Raw genomic sequence first — 20,311 nt, 5'->3', positions numbered from 1 at the left:
GGATTCATTGATGCAAATGCCATTCTTTATCAATGGTAAATGGTTAGATTCTGTCTTGTTGGAGATGGTCATTGCTTCACACTTGTATCACACCACACGGACTGCTTCAGTATCTGAGAAGTCGTGAATGGTACTGAACCTTATGCGATCATCAGCGAACATCCCCAGTTCTGACCATATGATGAAGAAAAGGTCATTGATGAAACAGCTGAAGATGGTTGGGCATAGAACACCACTCTGTGGGACCCCTAGAAAGAGGCCCTGAAGCTGAGATGATTGACCTTCAACAGCCACAACCATCTTCCTATGTGCCAGGTATGACTCCACTCATTGGATGGTTTTCCACCGGAGTCCCATTGTTAGTGCTGCTTGATGCCGCAATTGGTTAAGTGAAGGCACTTGTAAATGTTCAGAGCTCAATATAAGCAGAAAGTACGCAGTATCAGCAAACTTGCTAAGCAGAGTGACATCTGAGATGGGTATAAACATACACTCGGATTCTGTATTCCCACTAGAGAGTTAATGGAGATCAATAGCACAGAAAAAGCGCATTCCTACGCTAAGTGAAAAATAGCTATTTACTTGTGGGAGCTAATAGACCATAATTGAATTTTGCTCAGTGTGGAAATTCACTATTAATTTGTTTTAAATTCATTTTATGGGATGTGAGCTGGGCCAGAATTTATTGCCAATCCCTAGTTGCCCCTTGAGAAGGTGGCGATGAGCTGCCTTCTTGAACTGCTGCAGTCCATTGCTGTGGGTTGACCCACAATGCCATTAAGGAAGGAACTTCAGGATTTTGACCAAGTGACAGTGAAGGAACGGCGACGTATTTCCAAGTCAGGATGGTGGGTGATTTGGAAGGCGGTGGCATTCCCATACACCTACCGCCCATGTCCATCTAGGTGGAAGTGGTCATGGGTTTGGAAGGTGCTGTCTGAGGAGCTTTGGTGAATTACTGCAGTACATCTTGTCGACACTACACACTACTGCTACTGAGTATCAGTGGTGGAAGGAGTGGATGCTTGTGGATGTGGTGCCAATCAAGTGGACTGCTTTGTCCTGGATGGTGTCAAGTTTCTTGAGTGTTGTTGGAGCTGCACCCATCCAGGCAAGTGGAAAGCATTCCACCATACTCCTGATTTGTGCCTTGTAGATGATGGACAGGCTTTGGAGAGTCTGGAGGTGTAGTATTCCTAGCTTCTGACCTGCTCTTGTAGCCACTGTGTTTATGTGATGTGAGTCATAGATAAATTATCACCTTGAAATTTAGGAGAACTTTCTGGTTCCGCCAAAGCACTGGAACAACTAATGGGCTGAATTGGGCAGCACAGTAGCTCAGTGGTTATGACTACTGCCTTACAATGCTAGGAACTTAGCCTATGTGGAGTTTACATTTTTTCTCTCTATATGGGTGTTCTTTCCTTTGGGTGTCCTAATTTTCCTCCACAGTCCAAACATGTTAAATTGCCCATTGTGTCCAGGGATGTGTAGGCTTTGTGAATTAGCCACGAGAAAGGCAGGATTACAGAGATAGGGTTGGGGGGGCTTTTGTTTGGAAGGTCAGTGTGGACTGGTTTAGCTGAATGGCCTGCTTCCACTCTGTAGGGATTCAATAAATACCGTACAGGTTCATTTTGTTGGCTCAGTTTTATGCCACATGCTAGAAGGAGGAATAGTCCATTCAGCCTTTTGAACCTGCTGCTCCATTCAGTGTAACCTTGGTCTACCCTCTAACCGTTGTGTCACAGTTCTGATTCTCCCCTTACCTCTCGATTCTTTTAAACTGAATACTTTGCATTAAATATATTCAGTAATCATATTGAGAGGCATTAGGGCGAGTGACAGTGAAAAGTGAGTGATATGAATTGGGCTGCAGCTAAGGACCCTCTCAAACCCTGGGAGGAGGAGAGTTTGGGATGTGCTTTGTGGAGGGAAAAGAAAGGCATATCACCAAGTGCTGGTGCTGGTTCTAGTTCTGGTTGGGGCAGGTTGTATCATGAGCTCTAGACATTGGGTGGCTCCATTCTATCTGTGTGGGCAGTACCAAGAACAGGAGGCACTCTCGACTCAACAATGACAACGCCAGCATCAAAGATGGCAGGTGTTCAAGGCTTGCAGAAGCGCCAGCATGAAAGATGGCGGACGCACCAAACCCGGCAGACATTACAGATGGCGTTCACACGCCAACATCAAAGATGGCGGCTACCCAATCGATGAGGCTGCCAGCGTCAAAGATGGCGGGCCCGAACATTCAAAAACCTCGACCAGGGTTTGGCGTCTGTCAAATCTTCCAAAAGTCTCATAAATGAACCGTTTAGCTTCATTACCCGGCAGGCCGCGTGTGCCTGACCCGGAATTGTCCGCTGAGCGCGCCCTGACGGGAAGGAGATGCGCGCACACTTCCGGCGGTTGCCATGGAGACGGAGGGCTGACTTCCGGTCCCCCTGAGAGCGGGGACAGCGCTGGGGGGGGGAGGCCTGGGGCCTGGATGAGGGCGGCCCTGGAGCCCGGGGTGGCCGCTGTGTCAGGCCGCAGGGCCTCGGAGAATGCGCCCCGGCCCCGGGCCGGCCGCTGGAAGAAGGTCCTGTACGAGAGGCAGCCTTTCCCCGATAACTTCGTGGACGGCAGCTTCCTGGAGGAACTGCGGAAAAACAGTGAGTGGGAAATGGGAGGGACAGAGGGGGGGGGGGTAGAGACAGCTGTGGGGCATTCCCTCCCCCCCCCCCCCCCCCCCCCCCCAGCCTAATGTGGGGCATTCCCTCCCCCCCCCCAGCCTAATGTGGGGCATTCCCTCCCCCCCCCAATCTAATGTGGGGCATTCCCCCCCCCAATCTAATGTGGGGCATTCCCCCCCCAGCCTAATGTGGGGCATTCCCCCCCCCCAATCTAATGTGGGGCATTCCCCCCCAGCCTAATGTGGGGCATTCCCCCCCCCAATCTAATGTGGGGCATTCCCCCCCCAATCTAATGTGGGGCATTCCCCCCCCATCTAATGTGGGGCATTCCCCCCCCCATCTAATGTGGGGCATTCCCCCCCCCAATCTAATGTGGGGCATTCCCCCCCCCCAATCTAATGTGGGGCATTCCCCCCCCCCAATCTAATGTGGGGCATTCCCCCCCCCCATCTAATGTGGGACATTCCCCCCCCAGCCTAATGTGGGACATTCCCCCCCATCTAATGTGGGACATTCCCCCCCATCTAATGTGGGACATTCCCCCCCCAGCCTAATGTGGGACATTCCCCCCCCAGCCTAATGTGGGACATTCCCCCCCCAGCCTAATGTGGGACATTCCCCCCCCAGCCTAATGTGGGACATTCCCCCCCCAATCTAATGTGGGACATTCCCCTACCCCCCCCCAGCCTAATGTGGGGCATTCCCCTACCCCCCCCCCCAGCCTAATGTGGGGCATTCCCTTACCCCCCAGCCTAATGTGGGGCATTCCCTTACCCCCCAGCCTAATGTGGGGCATTCCCCTACCCCTCCCAGCCTAATGTGGGGCATTCCCCTACCCCTCCCAGCCTAATGTGGGGCATTCCCCTACCCCTCCCAGCCTAATGTGGGGCATTCCCCTACCCCTCCCAGCCTAATGTGGGGCATTCCCCCTCCCCCCAGCCTAATGTGGGGCATTCCCCCTCCCCCCAGCCTAATGTGGGGCATTCCCCCTCCCCCCAGCCTAATGTGGGGCATTCCCCTACCCCCCCCAGCCTAATGTGGGACATTCCCCTTCCCCCAGCCTAATGTGGGACATTCCCCTACCCCCCCCAGCCTAATGTGGGGCATTCCCCTACCCCCCCCAGCCTAATGTGGGACATTCCCCTACCCCCCCAGCCTAATGTGGGACATTCCCCTCCTCCCAGCCTAATGTGGGGCATTCCCCTACCCCCCCAGCCTAATGTGGGGCATTCCCCCCTTCCCCAGCCTCGTATGAGGGACGCAGGAAATGGGAGGTGGCGAGCATTAACCATCTTGATGAAAGAACTGACAGTATTCTGGCTAAGTTTGCAGACGATAAGGTCTTGGCTAACCAATGTTTCTAGCTTCCATTATTTAAAGCTCTCACCCAGCAAGAATGTACCCACGCCTGTCTTGACATTTTCAATTGATACACCCATAATCTGTGCAGCTTTATGTTGGGCTGAGATTTTATTACATATTTCCTTCTCATAAAATTCATGCTCCCAGGTCCCTGTTAGGTCTTTCTGAGTCATACAGATGTACAGAATGGAAACAGACCCTTCAGTCCAACCTGTCCATGCTGACCAGATATCCCAACCCAGTCTAGTCCCAATCTTGCCAGCATCCAGCCCATATCCCTCCAAACCCTTCCTATTCATACACCCATCCAAATGTCTTTTAAATGTTACAGTTGTACCAGCCTCCACCACTTCCTCTGGCAACTCATTCCATACACATACCACCCTCTGTGTGACATTTCAGAGAGATTGGTTTTGCCTGTAATAGGAACCATCCTTTGTATCTTGGATTGCCAGCAGAATCTATTGCTGTGTTGCTGCTTTGTAAATTCGGCTTCCACATTGTGTGTACAGGGAAAGGGTGTAGCTAAGGGCTGGTCAGTCTTGTATATTCAGCGTTTTCACACCCAGGACATAGATTGATTGGGCTGAGTTCAAAATTGTGTCAATATCCATTGAGTGACAAGGGAAAGATGGAGTGTCAAGGGGGGGAAATCTCATCCACTTTGTAATATCGTTCAATATGTAGTCTCGTAACACAGAACTGAATAATATGCGTTTTGTACTGCCAGAGTAAGCATTTGAAGCTGGGAATCATTTGGCAGCTTGCACCATTGATACTTCGTGTCTAGGATTGGAATGGCCATGGAGAAGACTAATTGATTCGGACCAGGGTAGATAACACAGATCAGCTCAGGTGGAGAGCTTGAGGAACTGTGGCTTGTCTCTGAGCAAAGAAGGTTTTTTAACTGAGGTGTTCAAGAGCATGGAAGGTTTTGATAATAAGTTTAGAAAGTATCAAAATAATTCAGCCACTGGAAACAATTCCACCTTAAATCTAGACTGTAAAGTTAGCCTCCCATAAAGGTGCGCATCAAACTATCACCGATTGTTGTAAAACCCCATTGGATTTACTAATATCCTTATGAGAAAAAGCAAACTTTGCCGTTTTTTCATAGTCTTGCCTACCTGTGATTGCATGTATTCAACAAGACAGTTGTCTCTTAACTGCCCTCTATGCCCCTCCATTTAAGGGCCATTGGGGAAGAGCAATAAATAAAAGCTAAGTACTGGTGGGTGTTGGCCATCTGAAGTACAAAGTAATGGAGCAGTGTAATGGCAGTGCCTGTCGGTAATGGAACAGAATCAATGTTTTGACCCCAATGTGATTTCAAAACTGATCAGGTGCTGGGAAGTATGACAGGTTTTATGCTGCTGTAAAGCAGCAGGAGGAGAAAGGACAAGGAATGTCTGAGAGTAGAGAATACAAGATTAAATAATGAAGATGACAGGGCACAAAGGGTTGTATACAAGGGAAAAAAAGCAAGTGTCAGGTAGCAGAGTAATAAATACCTCTGAAAGCAAAAGAGTAAGAAATAAAATTCAGACCAGCATGTGGCAACAAAGAAAATTCAAAATGAAGAATAGAGTTCACAATTTGAAGAGATAAAGTCATAGAGATGTACAGCACGGAAACAGACCCTTCAGTCTGATTTGTCCATGCTGACCAGATATCCGAAACTAATCCAGTCCCATTTGTCAGTACTTGACCTATATCTCTCTATACCCATCCAGATGTCTTTTAAATGCTGTCATTGTACCAGCCTCCACTACTTCCTCTGGCAGCTAATTCAATACACATACCACCCTCTGCTGGAAAAAAAATGCCCCTTAGGTCCCTTTTATGTCTTTCCCCTCTACCCTAAACCTATATCCTCTAGTTCTGGACTCCCCTGCCCCAGGGTAAAGACCTTGTCTATTTACCCTGTCCATGACCCTCATTTTCTAAACCTCTATAAGGTCACCCCTCAGCCTCTGATGCTCCAGGGAAAGCTGCCTCAGCATATTCAGCCTCTCCCTACAGCTCAAACCCTCCAACCCTGGCAACATCCTTATCAATCTTTTCTGAATCTTTCAAGTTTCACAACATCCTTCCTGTAAGGAATGAGACAAGAATTGCACACAGTATTCCAAAAGTAACCTAATGAATGGTCTGTAGTGCTGCAACATGACCTCCCAACTCCATTACTCAGTGATCTGACCAATAAAGGAAAGCATACTGAACACTGCCTTCACTGTGCTATCTACCTGATAATCCACTGTTCAAGTTATTGAGCCCCCATGTTAAGTCCAGTAATGTGTCAAGTGCTTAATCGGAAGGTTAAGAGTTGTTCGTTCAGCCTACGTTGGCCCTCACTGGCACAGTGCAACGAATGGAGGACAGGAATGTGTGTGAGGTAGTGAGCTGGGTAATGCTGAAGATCAGGCCTGCAGACTGAAGCATGGTCAATGTTGTCTTTCAAAAGAGAATTGAATAAACACTTGAGGCAGAGGAGGAATTACAGGACTGTGAGGCGAGAGAGATGAGTGTGGGGCACATTCATTAATGCTTCAAAGAGCCAGCATTAAGATGATGGTCCAAATGATCTTCACTGCAAGTTTAAGGAAGATGGTAAGCAGGTCCGGCCTATACCCATTGAAGTTTGAAAGAATGAGAAGTGATATCGCTGAAATGTATAAGATCTTGAGGTGACTTGATGGGGTGGATACTGAGGGATGCCTTTACTTCCCGAGTTGGAAAGTGTGGACACACCTTTTAAAGCTAAAGGGTCTCTCGTTTAAGATGTAGATGTAGATCTTGTCTTCTGAGGGTCATTTTATGCAGGATTCTCTTCTCCAGAAAGCAGTGGAGTCTGGAATATAAAATGAAATGACTGCAGATCCTGGAAACCAGCAACAAAGAAATTGCTGGAAAAATTCCAGTCTGGCAGCATTTGTGAAGAGAAAACAGAGATAATGTTTCAGGTTCAGTGACCCTTCCTCAGAACCGATGGTAGCTATGAAAAGGTTGGTTTTTATGCAGAAGATATGATTGGGGGAGGGGGTGAGGAGTAAACAATGGTTTGGGATAGATCCCAAAGAGAGAGAAGAACACTTGGACGGGGAAAGGAGTGGATAGTGGTTCATCTGGGAGAATGGCTAGCTGTTAGTGGACAATTAGCAGCTAACAATGGGTGGTGTGTAAAAGCAGGTTATGTGATAACAAGGTCCAGAGTGTGGGGTAAGGACATAGGAGAAGCCGGAAAATGATTGAACTCAATATTGAGTCTAAAAGGGTGCAGTGTCGAGTCTGGAAGCTCGGCTTATTTCGAGTTTCGATTCACAAGAGGTGAGAAGGATGGTATTCTAAACAGGAAAGTGGAGTTATGACCACAACCAGACCAGCCATGAGCTTATTGAATGGCATAGGAAACTCAAAAGGCTGAATGTCCTGTTTCTGCTCCAAAGTTGGCACGTTCCTTTGATTTTATCATCATAAGCTTTATTTTCCGTTCTAGTTTATGTCCGCCAGTACCGGTTTTGGACAGTGGTGTGTGAATCCAGTGTTGTCATCCATCAGTTGTCCAGGTAAGCACACCCAACTTTACTTTGCAAGTGCAAGTTAGGGTTGTCCAAAGGCAAATTGCTGCCAGTAATGGGAATCTGAAGTAAAACCAGAAGAAGCAGGAAATACTCAGCAGGGCAGATAGCATCTAGAGGGAGCGAAACAGCATTAATACTTCAGGCTATTGGCCATTCGTTTGAACTTGCTAACCTTCAAGATGCAACAGGATCCAGGCAAGTTCCAGAGGTAGTAACAGGAGGGAGGATGAGGGAAAAACCGAAGGCACGATCTTTGGCAGAGTGGAAGGCAGGAGAGACTAAATGATCAAGGAATGATGCTGGAAGGCTAATGGGAAGTGGGAAAGGGACAAATAATGAAACAAAAGAGGGGTCCGGAATATCACATGTAGAATCACGGTGGCACAGTGGTTAGCACTGCTGCCTCACAGCGCCAGAGACCCGGGTTCAATTCCCACCTCAGGCGACTGACTGTGTGGAGTTTGCACATTTTCCCCGTGTCTGTGTGGGTTTCCTCCGGGTGCTCTGGTTTCCTCCCACAGTCCAAAGAACTGCGGGTCAGGTGAATTGGCCATGCTAAATTGTCCGTAGTGTTAGGTGAAGGGGCAAATGTAGGGGTATGGGTGGGTTGCGCTGCGGCGGGTCGGTGTGGACTTGTTGGGCTGAAGGGCCTGTTTCCACACTGTAAGTAATCTAATCAGACCCCACAGTTGGCCCCTCAAAGCCAAAGCAAAACCGAACAAAATGGTTGCGCTAAGAAAGTTGAATCTTAAAAAGTTGTAAAGGGCCTAATTGAAAGATCAGGTACTGTTGAGTGACCCTGCATTGACCTTCACTGGAACATTGCTGACAGAGTGGGATTAAAGTGACAGGGCCAGATTTGTGGACCCAATCTGCGTTTTATCTTTTCGGTGTAGACCAGAATCCATTGTGCTACATGTCTTGGGTTTGCACGCCAATGTGCTATTAGATGAAGAGTCAAAATTATTTTTCTTTCGATGTCTGTTCTTGAGATTTCTTAAGCTGCCCATTGATTTGCGGGGCTGTGTTTTGGTTTTCCAGGAACTTTGTTTTTATCTCCATTTATTCTCCTTGAGATGATGTAACAATACCTTCAGTGTTTATGTTGATGCTGAGCATTCAGACTTGCACAGAAGCATCAACGCTCCATTAAATTTAAAATCACAACACACAAAACATTAATTTCCTTGACACCCAGTATTTAAATTGGCAGGGAACACGAAATGAATAACAAATGGCTGTCTTAAAAATAATTGACAAATACTTCTCTATGTACGATAAGGTTACAGCTCTAGTGTTGTAGTTTAAGCTTCTCTCTGTCTCTGCACCTCAAGGAATTCAGTGTGTAAGATGCTTGAGATGTGGTAAAGACTTGAATGAGTGTGTTGTGGTATAAATGTTTTCGCATTAAACTGTACGACTAACAGCATTCACTGCAATAATATCTACAGCGATTCCCTCCAATTAATCGCTCCAGAACCTCTCCAGCTTTAATGTAGAGACTCCACATCACCTGACAGTGAATTCCTTACCTTGGGTTTCCCTTTCTCTGTGAGGTTCCTTTAATGAAAGGTTTTCAAATAGCTCTCTCCCCTTTGTAGCCTGTCACTCCCTTTTCTGGACTTCATAGCTTCATCTTTACATTGCTAGTTCATCTGCACTGTTGCCTCTCCCTTCCTGCAGTCCCTCACGTAATTTGTATTGCTAGTTCCATTGGTCAAACCTTGTCACTTTTTTATAAAGTAAATTGTTTTCTTTCAATATTTTAAAACTTCTGAAAATCGTCTACTGGATCCCAAGGGCAAGTTAATTTTAAAAAGCGACATAAAAGCAACTAATGTTGATTCCACCTCTGCTGTGCTGCTTTCTCACTGCTCCACTGTTCTTTTCCCCCCCAGTGTGTGTGTATTTGTTGTCCTGTGGTGGTACATGGACCAGAGTCACCTGTCCCCTCACCGGCTCTTCACGTACGGCCTCCTCCTCTCTCTCTTCGGCTACCTCACATTTGATGTCATTGACTCGGGGGCAGGGCGTAATCTCAGTGGCCGAACACGTAAGTGCAAATCCCGTGACAACTCCCAAGGGCTCAGGCAGGAGGTTTGCGTCTTCTGTTTAACTTTAGACCCAGAACACCGAGCTCGTGGGCTGGCAAGTGTTAGCCTGCTGGAAAAATCTGAAAACTGACCTGTCCCCAGGAGATTGAGTCAAAAGCCTTCTTGATTGATCGGTCATGCTTCTCTGTAGGGCTCAAGCGTTCCCTGATAGTGGTCCAGTTGGGTTGCATTCTTGTCTCTGAGTCTAAAGGTCCCGAGGTTCAAGTCCTGTTCTAGCACACAACACATGTTGACCCTCCCACTGTGGTACTGGGGCAAAGTGGCTGAGATAGTGACCAAGGCCCTGCCTCTCTTTGCAGGTGAGCTTCAAAGATCCTGCAACACTTGGTCAGAAAAACAGCCTGATGTTTTCCTCCCTATCGCAGGATGAGGAAGTTTTTTAATCAACTGTTCAGATGGAGGAGGTGAGACTCGAACCCAGGTTTTCTGGCTTAGAGGGAGGGATATAGCCAATGCCCCAAAAGAAAGAGTTTGTCCAACATTTGAACTTTGGACCCCTCTCCGCATCCATTCAGTGGATGATCCAAAGTGGGAATCCTATTATTAAACCCTCAGTCAGTTGGCTATCCCATGATTACGTTTATCCCTGAAATCAACATTGCTTAAGAGTGGATGACCAGGTCCTTAACAGTGAAAGGGCATTGCTAGAGCATGAGGGGAGCACTTAGCGGGTCCAAATTAAAGATTCCTTGACAGAAGCAGAAAGTACTCTAGAAGAGGACTAAGCTAAGTGAGGAGTTTGCTGTGTTATGATGATATAAAAACAGAAAGAAAGAGAACTGTAGACATGCTCATCTGCCGTTCACCATGATGCACAGCACTGTGTCTCCAGAGCTCTTCAGGCATGCAACTTACATTTTGGTAAGGCAAACCAGGGCAGGACTTGTACAGTTAATGGAGGGTCCTGGGGAGTGAAGCCAAGCAAAGAGACCTGGGGGTGTACTTGCATTAGTTCCTTGAAAGTGGAAGCACAGGTAGACTGGGTGGTGAAGAAGGCATTTGGCACGCTGGCCTTCATTGGTCAGAGCATTGAGTATAGGTGTTGGGATGTCATGTTACGGCTGTGCAGGACTTTGGCAAGGCTGCTTTTCGAATACTACATACAATTCTGGTCACCCTTCTATAGGAAGGATGCTTGAGAGGGTGCAGAAAAGATTTACAAGGCTGTTGCCAAGTTTGGAGGATTTGAGCTATAGGGTGAGGCTGGGGCTGTTTTTCCTGGTGTGTGAGAGGCTGAGGGGTGACCTTATAGAGGTTAATAAAATCATGAGGGGCATGGAAAAGGTGAATAGCCACGGTCTTTTTCCTATGATGGGGGAGACCAAAACTAGAGGGCATGGATTAAAGTGAGAGGGGAAAGATTTAACAAGGATCTGAGGAGTAGGTTTTATTTTTTGGATGGTGTGTGTATGAGTGAGCTGCCAGAGGAAGTGGTGGAAGCAGCTGGAATTACAACATTTAAAAGGCATCTGAATGGGGATACGAATAGCAAGCTGGCAAATGGGACGAGCTCAGAATGGGATGTGTGGACGAGTTAGACTTTTTGTGCTGTATGACTCTAAATGTTACAGCTTTTACACAATCCTGGGGTTTAACACGGGGAGTGGGGAAGTTTCTGAAAAAGACAATTCAGGGTAAAGTTGACGAGCCATTTATACAAGCACCAACTGATGAACACCAGCACAGACTTGCCAGGGGAAAGATTATGCTTGACAAACTCAGTTGTGTTTTTTGATAAGGAGACTGAGGACAGGAAATCATCAGGAAAGCTCAAAGAATGTTATTTATTGCATAGGGAACTGAGTACAAAAGCGGGACCATTTTGCTCCATTTATACAAGGTGAGACTGCATCTAGAGTAAAAACAAGATATTGCAGGGACTATAAATATGTAATTAAAGTGTTTGAGAAAGTTGAGGTTAAAAATCAATCAACACCAGGTTATAGTCCAACAGGTTTATTTGGAAGCACTAGCTTTCGGAGCGCTGCTCCTTCATCGGGTGGTAGGTGTTGGACTATAACCTGGTGTTGCGTGATTTTTTTTATCTTTGTCCACCCCAGTCCAACACCACATCTCCAAGTTCTAGAGAAAGTCAGCAGGTTTGGCAACATCCTTGGACAGAAATACATTTCACATTTCGAGTGTGTGACTCCAGTGTTTTGAAGAAGTCATTCTGGACTCGACGTTAACGGTTTCTCTTTCCACAGATGCTGCCAGACCTGCTGAGTTTCTCCACATCTGGAATACTGTGTGCAGTTTTTGTCTCCTTAGAACATAGAACATAGAAAAATACAGCGCAGTACAGGCCATTCGGCCCTCGATGTTGCGCCGACCAAAGCCTACCTAGCCTACACTAGCCCAATAACCTCGATATGCTTATCCAATCCCTGCTTAAATTACCATAAAGAGGGAGAGTTCACCACTGCTACTGGCAGGGCATTCCATGAACTCTCAACCCACTGAGTAAAGAATCTACCCCTAACATCTGTCCTATACCTACCACCCCTTACTTTAAAGCTGTGTCCCCTAGTAACAGCTGACTCCATTAGCGGAAAAAGGTTCTCAGTGTCTACCCTATCTAAACTCAGTGTCTACCCTATTCAGGAAAAGATGGAAATGAATTGAAGGCAGTTCAGAGAAGACTAATCTCTGGAACGGGTGGGTTCTCTTATGAGGAAAAGTTTGGTAGGGTGGACCTGTATCTGTTGGAATTTGAACAGGTGCTGACTTGATTGAAAGATCGTGAGAGGCCTTGAGGGGTGAAGGTGAAAAGGATATTTCCCCTTGCGGAAATCTGAAACTCTGAGCAATTGTGTACATCCACTGACCACAGGAAAAAACTTCTGTCTGAGTCATGGAGCTCTTTCCTGCAAAAGTGGTGATCGCAAAATCTTTGAATATTGTCAATATAGAAGTAGACAAATTCTTGTAAAGCGAAATGTTTTAAGGTATCAGGGTTAGAAAGGTTGTGTAATAATCAAATCAGTCATGATCTTAGTGACTGGCAGAAGATGCTTGATGGGCTAACTGACCTTCTCCTAATTCTTGTGTAGGATGGTGGATGTGGAGTTTTAAAGTGTCTGATAAAGTGCCACAGTCTTGGGAGTTTCCGAAATGGGAGCCAGTGGGAGAGCAGGAGCAGTGACAGTATGGATATGAAGTTGACTGAGGGTTAAAAATGCAGAGCTGCAGTGGAGGAGCAGTATATTGGAGATTGCCCAGGTTCACAACACTGTTAAAATTAACAAGATGGCAGCAGCAGGTTACAGTTCACCTGTGTAGGTGCAGTTGCAGTGGTAATGTGCAGTTCTCCCATGTATCATGTAGTCTGAAGCTGTCACTGAAGATCCAACTTTCTATCCATCTCATGGCTGACCAGAATACGCACGCATGCACGCACGTCTTTGACTTTTCATGAGAAACTGTTTCTCTCTCCACAGTTGCTGCCTGACCCACTGAGGTTTTCAAGTATTTTTTGTTCTCCCCTCCTCTGACAAAGTGGACGTGAGGGTAAACTTCAGAAATGCAGATGACAAAAACTGGACAATGTAGTAAACATGGTCTTTGAATCATAGAATTGATACCACACTGAAGAAAGATATTGAGACATCATGCTGGACCCTCCATCATCAGTCCTTCATGTACTGCCATTCCCCTGCCTTCTCCTCATATCCCTGCTCCTGTTTGGATGTTTAGGATGTTGAGAAAATGTAGAATCATTTACAGCGCCGAAGTAGGCCTCTCTGCTGATTGTGGCTGTGCCTCCTTAGAGGTAAATCACCCAGCCTCATTTTACTTTCCAGCAGTTGCTGGACAGTATATCTCTGGAGGTTATGGGGACTTCGGGTACATAACTGGGCACTTCTCATTTTTAAAAAATGAGTTGTGTTTCTACCTTTTACTACTCTTCAAGGCAGTGAGTTCCAGAGCCCGACCACTCCTGAGTGAGGAAAAAAACTGCTTCCTCATCTCCCCTCTTCAAGGGGTCTAGGTGGAAAGGAGCAGACGTGCAGCAGATAGAATTTGTAAAGTGATCCATGCAACTGAAGGCAGAAAATACCATTAAAATGGAACGGTTATTAAAAAGAGGGCTGGAGTGAAGAGAGCTGGGTGTGGTAGTGCACAGGTTCTGAAAGTGACGGGGCAACTTAACGAAAGGTTAATAAGTCATTCAGGCTTTGAGAACTCGCGTTTAAAAGTGTGACCAGCATTGTTAAATGCTGCTTGTAGGTAGGTACGCCTTCCAGCTCAGGGACAGCCTGACACAGGCTAAGGCCAACTGCTGAATCCTGCACCATTTGCCGATCTGTTATTTAAAGCACGTTCCCGGGTGGTAGAGCATGGAGGTAAAACTGTGACATTAACCTTGATCTGTTCCAACTTGCTCTCCACAGGATGGGCTGACCTAAAGACCACTGTCGTCTTTGTGACGTTCACGTATGGATTTGCTCCGATTCTGAAAACGCTGACCGAATCCATCAGCACCGATACGATCTATGCCATGTCTGTAAGTGGCGGCACAAGGGTTTACTGTGCCATCCGTCAGTGGGCAGAAGCCATTAGGGCTGGACAGGACTGTGTCACAACCTCCTTTCATTTTGCCCTTCGAATTGTCCCTCTTCTGCGTCTTAACACTATTTGAAAACGCTGATCCAGCTATCTATAACCCACCACAGATTCGACCCCCTTGTAAATTCTGCCACACCACAGCCCTCAGATATCTTTGGTCATTCAGTTTCCATCTTCTGAGTTGTAAACAAGACTGTCTCTTTCAACTTACGTAACATTACCCAACCAGCCCTCTGATATAGCACGTCCGCCCCACCACAACTTTAGTTGAGACCCTCGTTTCTGCTTCTGCCAACTTTGAACTGGTCTGTTTCAACACCCTGCTGGTCAGCCTTCCAACATAAAGTTGAGCTTAGTGAACTCCCCGCTGTCTCACAGTATTGCTACCACACCCCGCGAGGCCATTCATTCTGTTGTGTGCCGGGGTTTTCTGAGGGCCAATGCACCTAGTTCCACTCCCATTTCTTTTCCCGGCCACATTCCTCATTTCCAAATACTTGTCCACTTCCTGAAAGCCTCGATCGACCTTGCCTCCTCCGTATCCTCAGGCAGCACATCCTGGATGCTAACCACTTGTGGTGCAAAAGGGCTTCACCTCAAATCTCCACCGTTTCCCAGGTGTTTGTCTGGAACCCGAGGTTCGACGCTTGCGGGAACAGTTCCTCTTCCTATCTACCTGGACCCTGTCATGCCCACCAATCACTCCTGTACTTGCTGACCTGTCAAATCCCGATATGCACACCTTAAAAAATGTAGAAATAATAGCCAAATACTGAAAGATGCCTGAAATCTGAAGTTAGAAGAGAAATTGCACTAGAAACTCAACAGGTCAACAGAGAAGCACAGTAAATCATTTGAATCCAATCTGGCTCTCTTCCTTGGATAGGAGAGCATCCTTGTTTTTTAAAATCCATCCCTGTGTGTTGTAATACCAGACTGAGCTATAACGACTGGTCTCTGTCTCCCTGTCTGTCTCTTGTTTTGCAGGTCTTTATGCTGTTGGGTCACCTGATATTCTTTGATTATGGAGCCAATGCTGCCATGTAAGTCCTGATTAGCTGGAAATTGGTCCTTTATTACAATCGCTTTCACTTGTAGGTCAGGGTTGGCAACTTGAAAATTCCTTTTTTTTAAATAAACAGAACTTGAATCAAAGAGTGAAATTTGAACATTTCCAAGTCAAGTACTTAACAATTTACCAAATTGAACATCTATTTTGCATCTGTATTCAATAAAATTCAGTATGTTTGCCTGAATAGATCTGCACTGGGGCAGGACAAGCAAGGTAAGGGAATACATAATGAATGATAGGCTCCTGGGAAGCACTGAGGATCAAAATGAGACCTCTCAGTAAATGTCCAACTGTGAGACAAGTAGATGTAGTGATTAAGAAGGCACAAGGGATTAAAACTGAAATTGTTGGAAAAGCTCAGGAGGTCTGGCAGCATCTGTGGAGGTAAATCAGAGTGAACGTTATGGGCTGAGTGACCGTTCCTCAGAGCAGGGAGGTTATGCTGCAAGTGTGTGAAGGGTTGGTTAGGCCACAATTGGACTATTGTGTGCACTTCTTGAATCAACATTATAAGAGGTTAGGGGGCGCTCACAAATGTATTTGTTTAGAGCATAATGACAATTTAATCATTTTTATCCGTAAGCTGTAGCATCATTATTCACTTTTTATCCACACAATTACAGTATGGCTCTTTATTTCCTTAATCTAGAATATTTTGGGCATTTTTTTGTGATAATGTAATCCAATTGGGAAAGTTTGAGAGCCACACGTAACGTAAGGACTGCAGTTTGCACACCTCTAGTCAAGTTACAGTCTGTTCAAGTACTTTCGAGATGGGTAAATGATCGGAGTTCAGACATGATCCTCAATAAAGGGAGCTATTTCCAGATCTAATTTGTTTTGTAAGCGCCTTGGTCTCCATCCAGACTGGGAGTGGGTCCCATTCCTCAGTGCTGACCCTGTCATTCTCAGTGGGGGCAAACATGTAGAAAAAGGCTGGAAATTTACTGAGCGTGATTGGGGCTCTTCAGTCACTTGCTGTTAGGACGTGGGTGTTTTTGGCAAAGCCAACAGTCTAAGGCCCATCTCAGAGTTGTCCTTTAAGAGGATGACATAGCTGCGTTTTAGAACTGCACCTACCCTGGGAAAGCTGTCTCAGCTGCAGGTGTTTGTGGTTTACCACACAACCAGCGCCATCAGAACCGATTATCTGGATATTATTATTTTGCTGTCAACAATTTTGCGTTTGCTCCATTTCAACTGTGATTGCCCTTCTAAAGAAGTACTTTAGTTGTTCTGGAAGTCGTGTTGGGATGTTCTCGGAGGTGGGGGAGAGTGTTTTGGAAATGCGCAAGTCTTTGTGACCCCTGATGTGATGAAGTGGGGTGGGGTTCGTGAACAGCTCGTACTCTCTGACCCAGAAGCAATATCTTTGCAGGAGGAGTGATGGGGGAAGGAGGGACCAGCCCAATATCAAAGGCGAATATTTCCATTCTGTAATATTCCATCAAATTATTTAGTGGTCAAGTTGGCTCCTTCCAAGCTTACCTATGTTGCCTGTTCCCTGGCAGTTCTGTTACATTCTCTCTCTCTCTCCTTGTAGCGTCTCCAGCACTCTCTCATTGAACATGGCCATCTTCGCCTCAGTGTGCCTGGCCTCGCGACTCCCCAGCTCGCTCCACGCCTTCGTCACAGTGACTTTGGCCATCGAGGTCTTCGCCCTGTGGCCCATGTTCCAGAAGAAGCTGAAGGTGCGGCTTTGTGTGGAGGACGTGCTGGGACCATGGGGTGTGAGGGACCATCAAGGTGAAGGACGAGGTTGAGGGGATGCAGAAGGGGTGGGGAAATGGAGGACTGGACGGTGAGCGCTCGGGTGTGAAGTGAGAAGGTTCTGGGGTTGGAGGGGATGCTGGAGGGCTGCGAGATTGGGGGCATTTGGTGGGGGTTGAATGCATTGGCCACAGGTTATGGGGTGGCTCACAATGGGTCGCCGATTGCTTCCTTATCTCTCCGCCATTTGCCACTGCTCTTTGACTGTACCCTCACTCTGCTTAGTGAGAAAAAATGGAATTCCCTTTCTTTTGGCAAGAGTGAAACGTTGCACAGATGAGTCCTCCCCTCCTGTCTTGGGCGCACTGACTGTGTGGCTGCTTACTATGTAGTACAAGGCCCTGGGACTAACTTTATACTGGACATCCAGATGGGGCTGAGCCCTATTTCAATCATTCATGGGACGTGAGCATCACTGTCCAGGCCAGCTTACGCTGCCCATCCTTGATTGACCTGGGGAAGGTAACGGTGAGCTGCATGTGTTTGAAGGTGCTGTTTCAAGGGGCCTTGATGAGTTACTCCTGTAGAGTTTCGACATGTTGAAGCCAAAGTGCACCGTAGTGAAGGGAGTGACTCTTACGGGTAGTGGGTGCAGTGTTAACCAGCAAGTGGCTGGGTCCTACACAGTGCGGAGTCTGTATTGTTGGAGCTGCACCCATCCAGGTAAGTGGAGAGCATTCCGTCCCACCCTCGTGCATCGTATGAACAGGCTTTGACGAGACAGGAGTGAAAGCAGCAATCGTGAATCCAGGCTGCTTCTGTATGGCTAGTCCAGTTCATTTTGTGGTCACTGGGAACCACCAAGATGCTTTTGAAGCGATGGAAATGCCATTAGTATCAATCAGGGCAATGGCAGTTGTGTGACTTGAATGTTACTTGCCACCCTTCGGTCCCAGCCAGCCTAGATGTGTGGTTCAGGTCTTAGGGCATGAACTGGTTCAGTGTTTTGGGAGTCACAGATGGTGTTGGACTTCATTCTATCAGTGAATGCCTCCACTTCTGACCCTTGTGCAAGTTGGGAGGTCCAATGCTGTGAAACTTAATGGAAATGAGTAGCTGTCCTTAGGTAAAAACAATGACTGCAGATGCTGGAAACCAAATTCTGCATTAGTGGTGCTGGAAGAGCACAGCAGTTCAGGCAGCATCCGAGGAGCAATAAAATCGACATTTCGGGCAAAAGCCCTTTATCAGGAATAAAGGCAGAGAGCCTGAAGTGCGGAGTATCAGTGTCCATAGCACACCCACTCCTCCCCAGCTATCATGGTTGTACAGCCCAGCACTGGTTAATCTTGGGATGAAGAGTATGGCCAGGTCCAGATATTAGAAGGTGTATTGATCAGCCAGCTCAGTTAATAGTATCTCTTTCTGTTTCTCTATTCTCTTGTTGTCCAGGCAATCACCCCTCGCTGTTACCTGGTGGTCACCCTTATCTTCACCCTGGCTGCCGTGCTGGGAGTGCTGACGGTTTCTCTCACGGGAGCTGTACTCTTTGCTCTGCTGCTGTTAGCAGTTGCCTTGCTGTGTCCTCACTACCTCATCAAGTTACAGTCCTCGAAAGAGTAAGTGGTAGCGTTCAGCGCACCCGTAGTGTGGGCCGAAATTCCAGTCAGGCTTATTCTGGTCATCCGTTCAGTGCTGAGGAGGGGGGGGGGTGGGGTGGTGCGGCACCGTCGGGGGGGGGGGGGTCAACGCCGAAGGAGCTCACTGCGCGTGAACTGACTGCTGGGTGGTATAGAATCCTGGAGCTGAATAATTGGCTGGGAAACACTTTTGAGACATCTGTGTGGTTTCTGAAAGGCTTTGTAAATGCCACGTCTGTTTCACATGATCTGGTGACATGGCTGCACTCACTGGAGCTTTGAAGCCGACCCAGTCGCTGACTGTTCACACATGTGGAGGACCGGGAACTGGCGCGATCTTCTGCCCACGCAATCCCGGTTGAATAGCCCACCTCTGCTGTGGTGACGTGGGTCGGATGGCAGGGGGTGCTGTCTGTGCACGGGTAGGCTGGTTGCACTGACTGATGCCTGACTCCATCTTCTCTCTGCCTTCCCCACAGCAACATCCACGGTCCGTGGGATGAAGCGGAGATCAAAGAAGACCTGTCCAGGTTTCTGGGGTGACGAGGAGGATGGGGATTGGGCCAGCGCGTCCTTCGCTCACGTTCCTGTCTGAATCGTTCTGGGACGCTGCGTCCACGGCCCGTCAATAGCGTGCAAGGAGGCGCGTTGCACATGGAGCATCAGATCCGCTCAAGTACAGGTGTCCCTTCAGAGAGTGGCCAGCCTGACGGATTCCACCCCAGTCTGTATCTGTGCCAACACCAGGTCCTCCAACACTTCTCACCTCCCCTAACACCACACCCCCCCCTCCCCCTCCAAATAACTCGCACCCATCGTCACTCCATTCATAAATTGGCCTCTTCTGATGTCAACTGGCTACTTGAATACTTGGAGCATCACTCATCAGTCTTCAATCTCAAGCACGCTCCTGATGGATCTGGATTGGGTATATTACCAACACCACCCTCTTCCCAATCAAGGTTGAATTTATTTCCACTCTCCTCTTACACAGGGGAATGGGTGCAGAGCTGGGCAGGTTGCAGGACCCTGTACTGGCACTGTACACCTGGCCATTCGAGCTTGGTACTGTCTCTACTTACCTCCCTGTTGAAGGCAGTGGTAAAGAGGGTTGCACTCATGAACCTGGCTGAGGATATGAAGTGTTCAAAAGCCAGCGTCAACGCCAGCGACTTGCATGGAGTCGGCAGCATAGAAATGGGTGTGTGCTGGTGTTTGTATTCTGTGTGGAATACCTCTCTCTCCTTCTCTTCATCTCAACACTACATATGTTCAACCACTCCAACTCGAGGGAATCAGTGTCTGGATCTATAGGTTTCTGCTGTGTCCTCGATTTGTAGGAAATTCATAAGGAACTTCTGCTGATCCTGTAACAACCTGTCAGCTGAGAATCCTTCTGAGACATGGACAGCTGCTGTTTCCTGGTGCTTCTGAAAGTGAATTAAATAGTTTTCTGGAAGCTTTGTTGTCAGGCTGTTGTTCTCTTCCATGATTCCTTGCCTACGTGCCGTTTAATTGAATTTAGCAAAACGTAAAAGGACATTTCTGCTACTATGCTGTTTGTAATTTGTGAGCGTGTTACCGG

General features: G+C 47.3%; 1 protein-coding gene across 1 annotated transcript; it reads left to right on the top strand.

Annotated features, from left to right (window-relative positions):
* Positions 1 to 2,443: 2,443 nt before the first annotated feature.
* pigc (phosphatidylinositol glycan anchor biosynthesis, class C) lies at positions 2,444 to 20,185 on the top strand. The gene is made up of 8 exons (XM_060850895.1): positions 2,444 to 2,657; positions 7,537 to 7,606; positions 9,520 to 9,674; positions 14,130 to 14,242; positions 15,292 to 15,347; positions 16,920 to 17,067; positions 18,539 to 18,705; positions 19,206 to 20,185. Exons 1-8 carry the CDS (start codon positions 2,492 to 2,494, stop codon positions 19,267 to 19,269), a joined length of 939 nt encoding a protein of 312 aa, XP_060706878.1. The 5' UTR covers positions 2,444 to 2,491; the 3' UTR covers positions 19,270 to 20,185.
* The last annotated feature ends 126 nt before the right edge of the window (positions 20,186 to 20,311 follow it).

The sequence above is a fragment of the Hemiscyllium ocellatum genome, chromosome 35 (assembly GCF_020745735.1).
Source record: "Hemiscyllium ocellatum isolate sHemOce1 chromosome 35, sHemOce1.pat.X.cur, whole genome shotgun sequence".
Classification (NCBI taxonomy): Eukaryota; Metazoa; Chordata; class Chondrichthyes; order Orectolobiformes; family Hemiscylliidae; genus Hemiscyllium; species Hemiscyllium ocellatum.
This window is presented reverse-complemented; position numbering and strand designations above follow the sequence as displayed.

Coding starts and splice junctions, on each gene's coding strand:
- pigc (XM_060850895.1), top strand. CDS start 2,492: ATGAGGGCGGCCCTGGAGCCCGGGGTGGCCGCTGTGTCAGGCCGCAGG. Junction 9,675..14,129: donor TAATCTCAGTGGCCGAACAC/GTAAGTGCAAAT, acceptor TGCTCTCCACAG/GATGGGCTGACCTAAAGACC. Junction 17,068..18,538: donor TGTTCCAGAAGAAGCTGAAG/GTGCGGCTTTGT, acceptor CTTGTTGTCCAG/GCAATCACCCCTCGCTGTTA.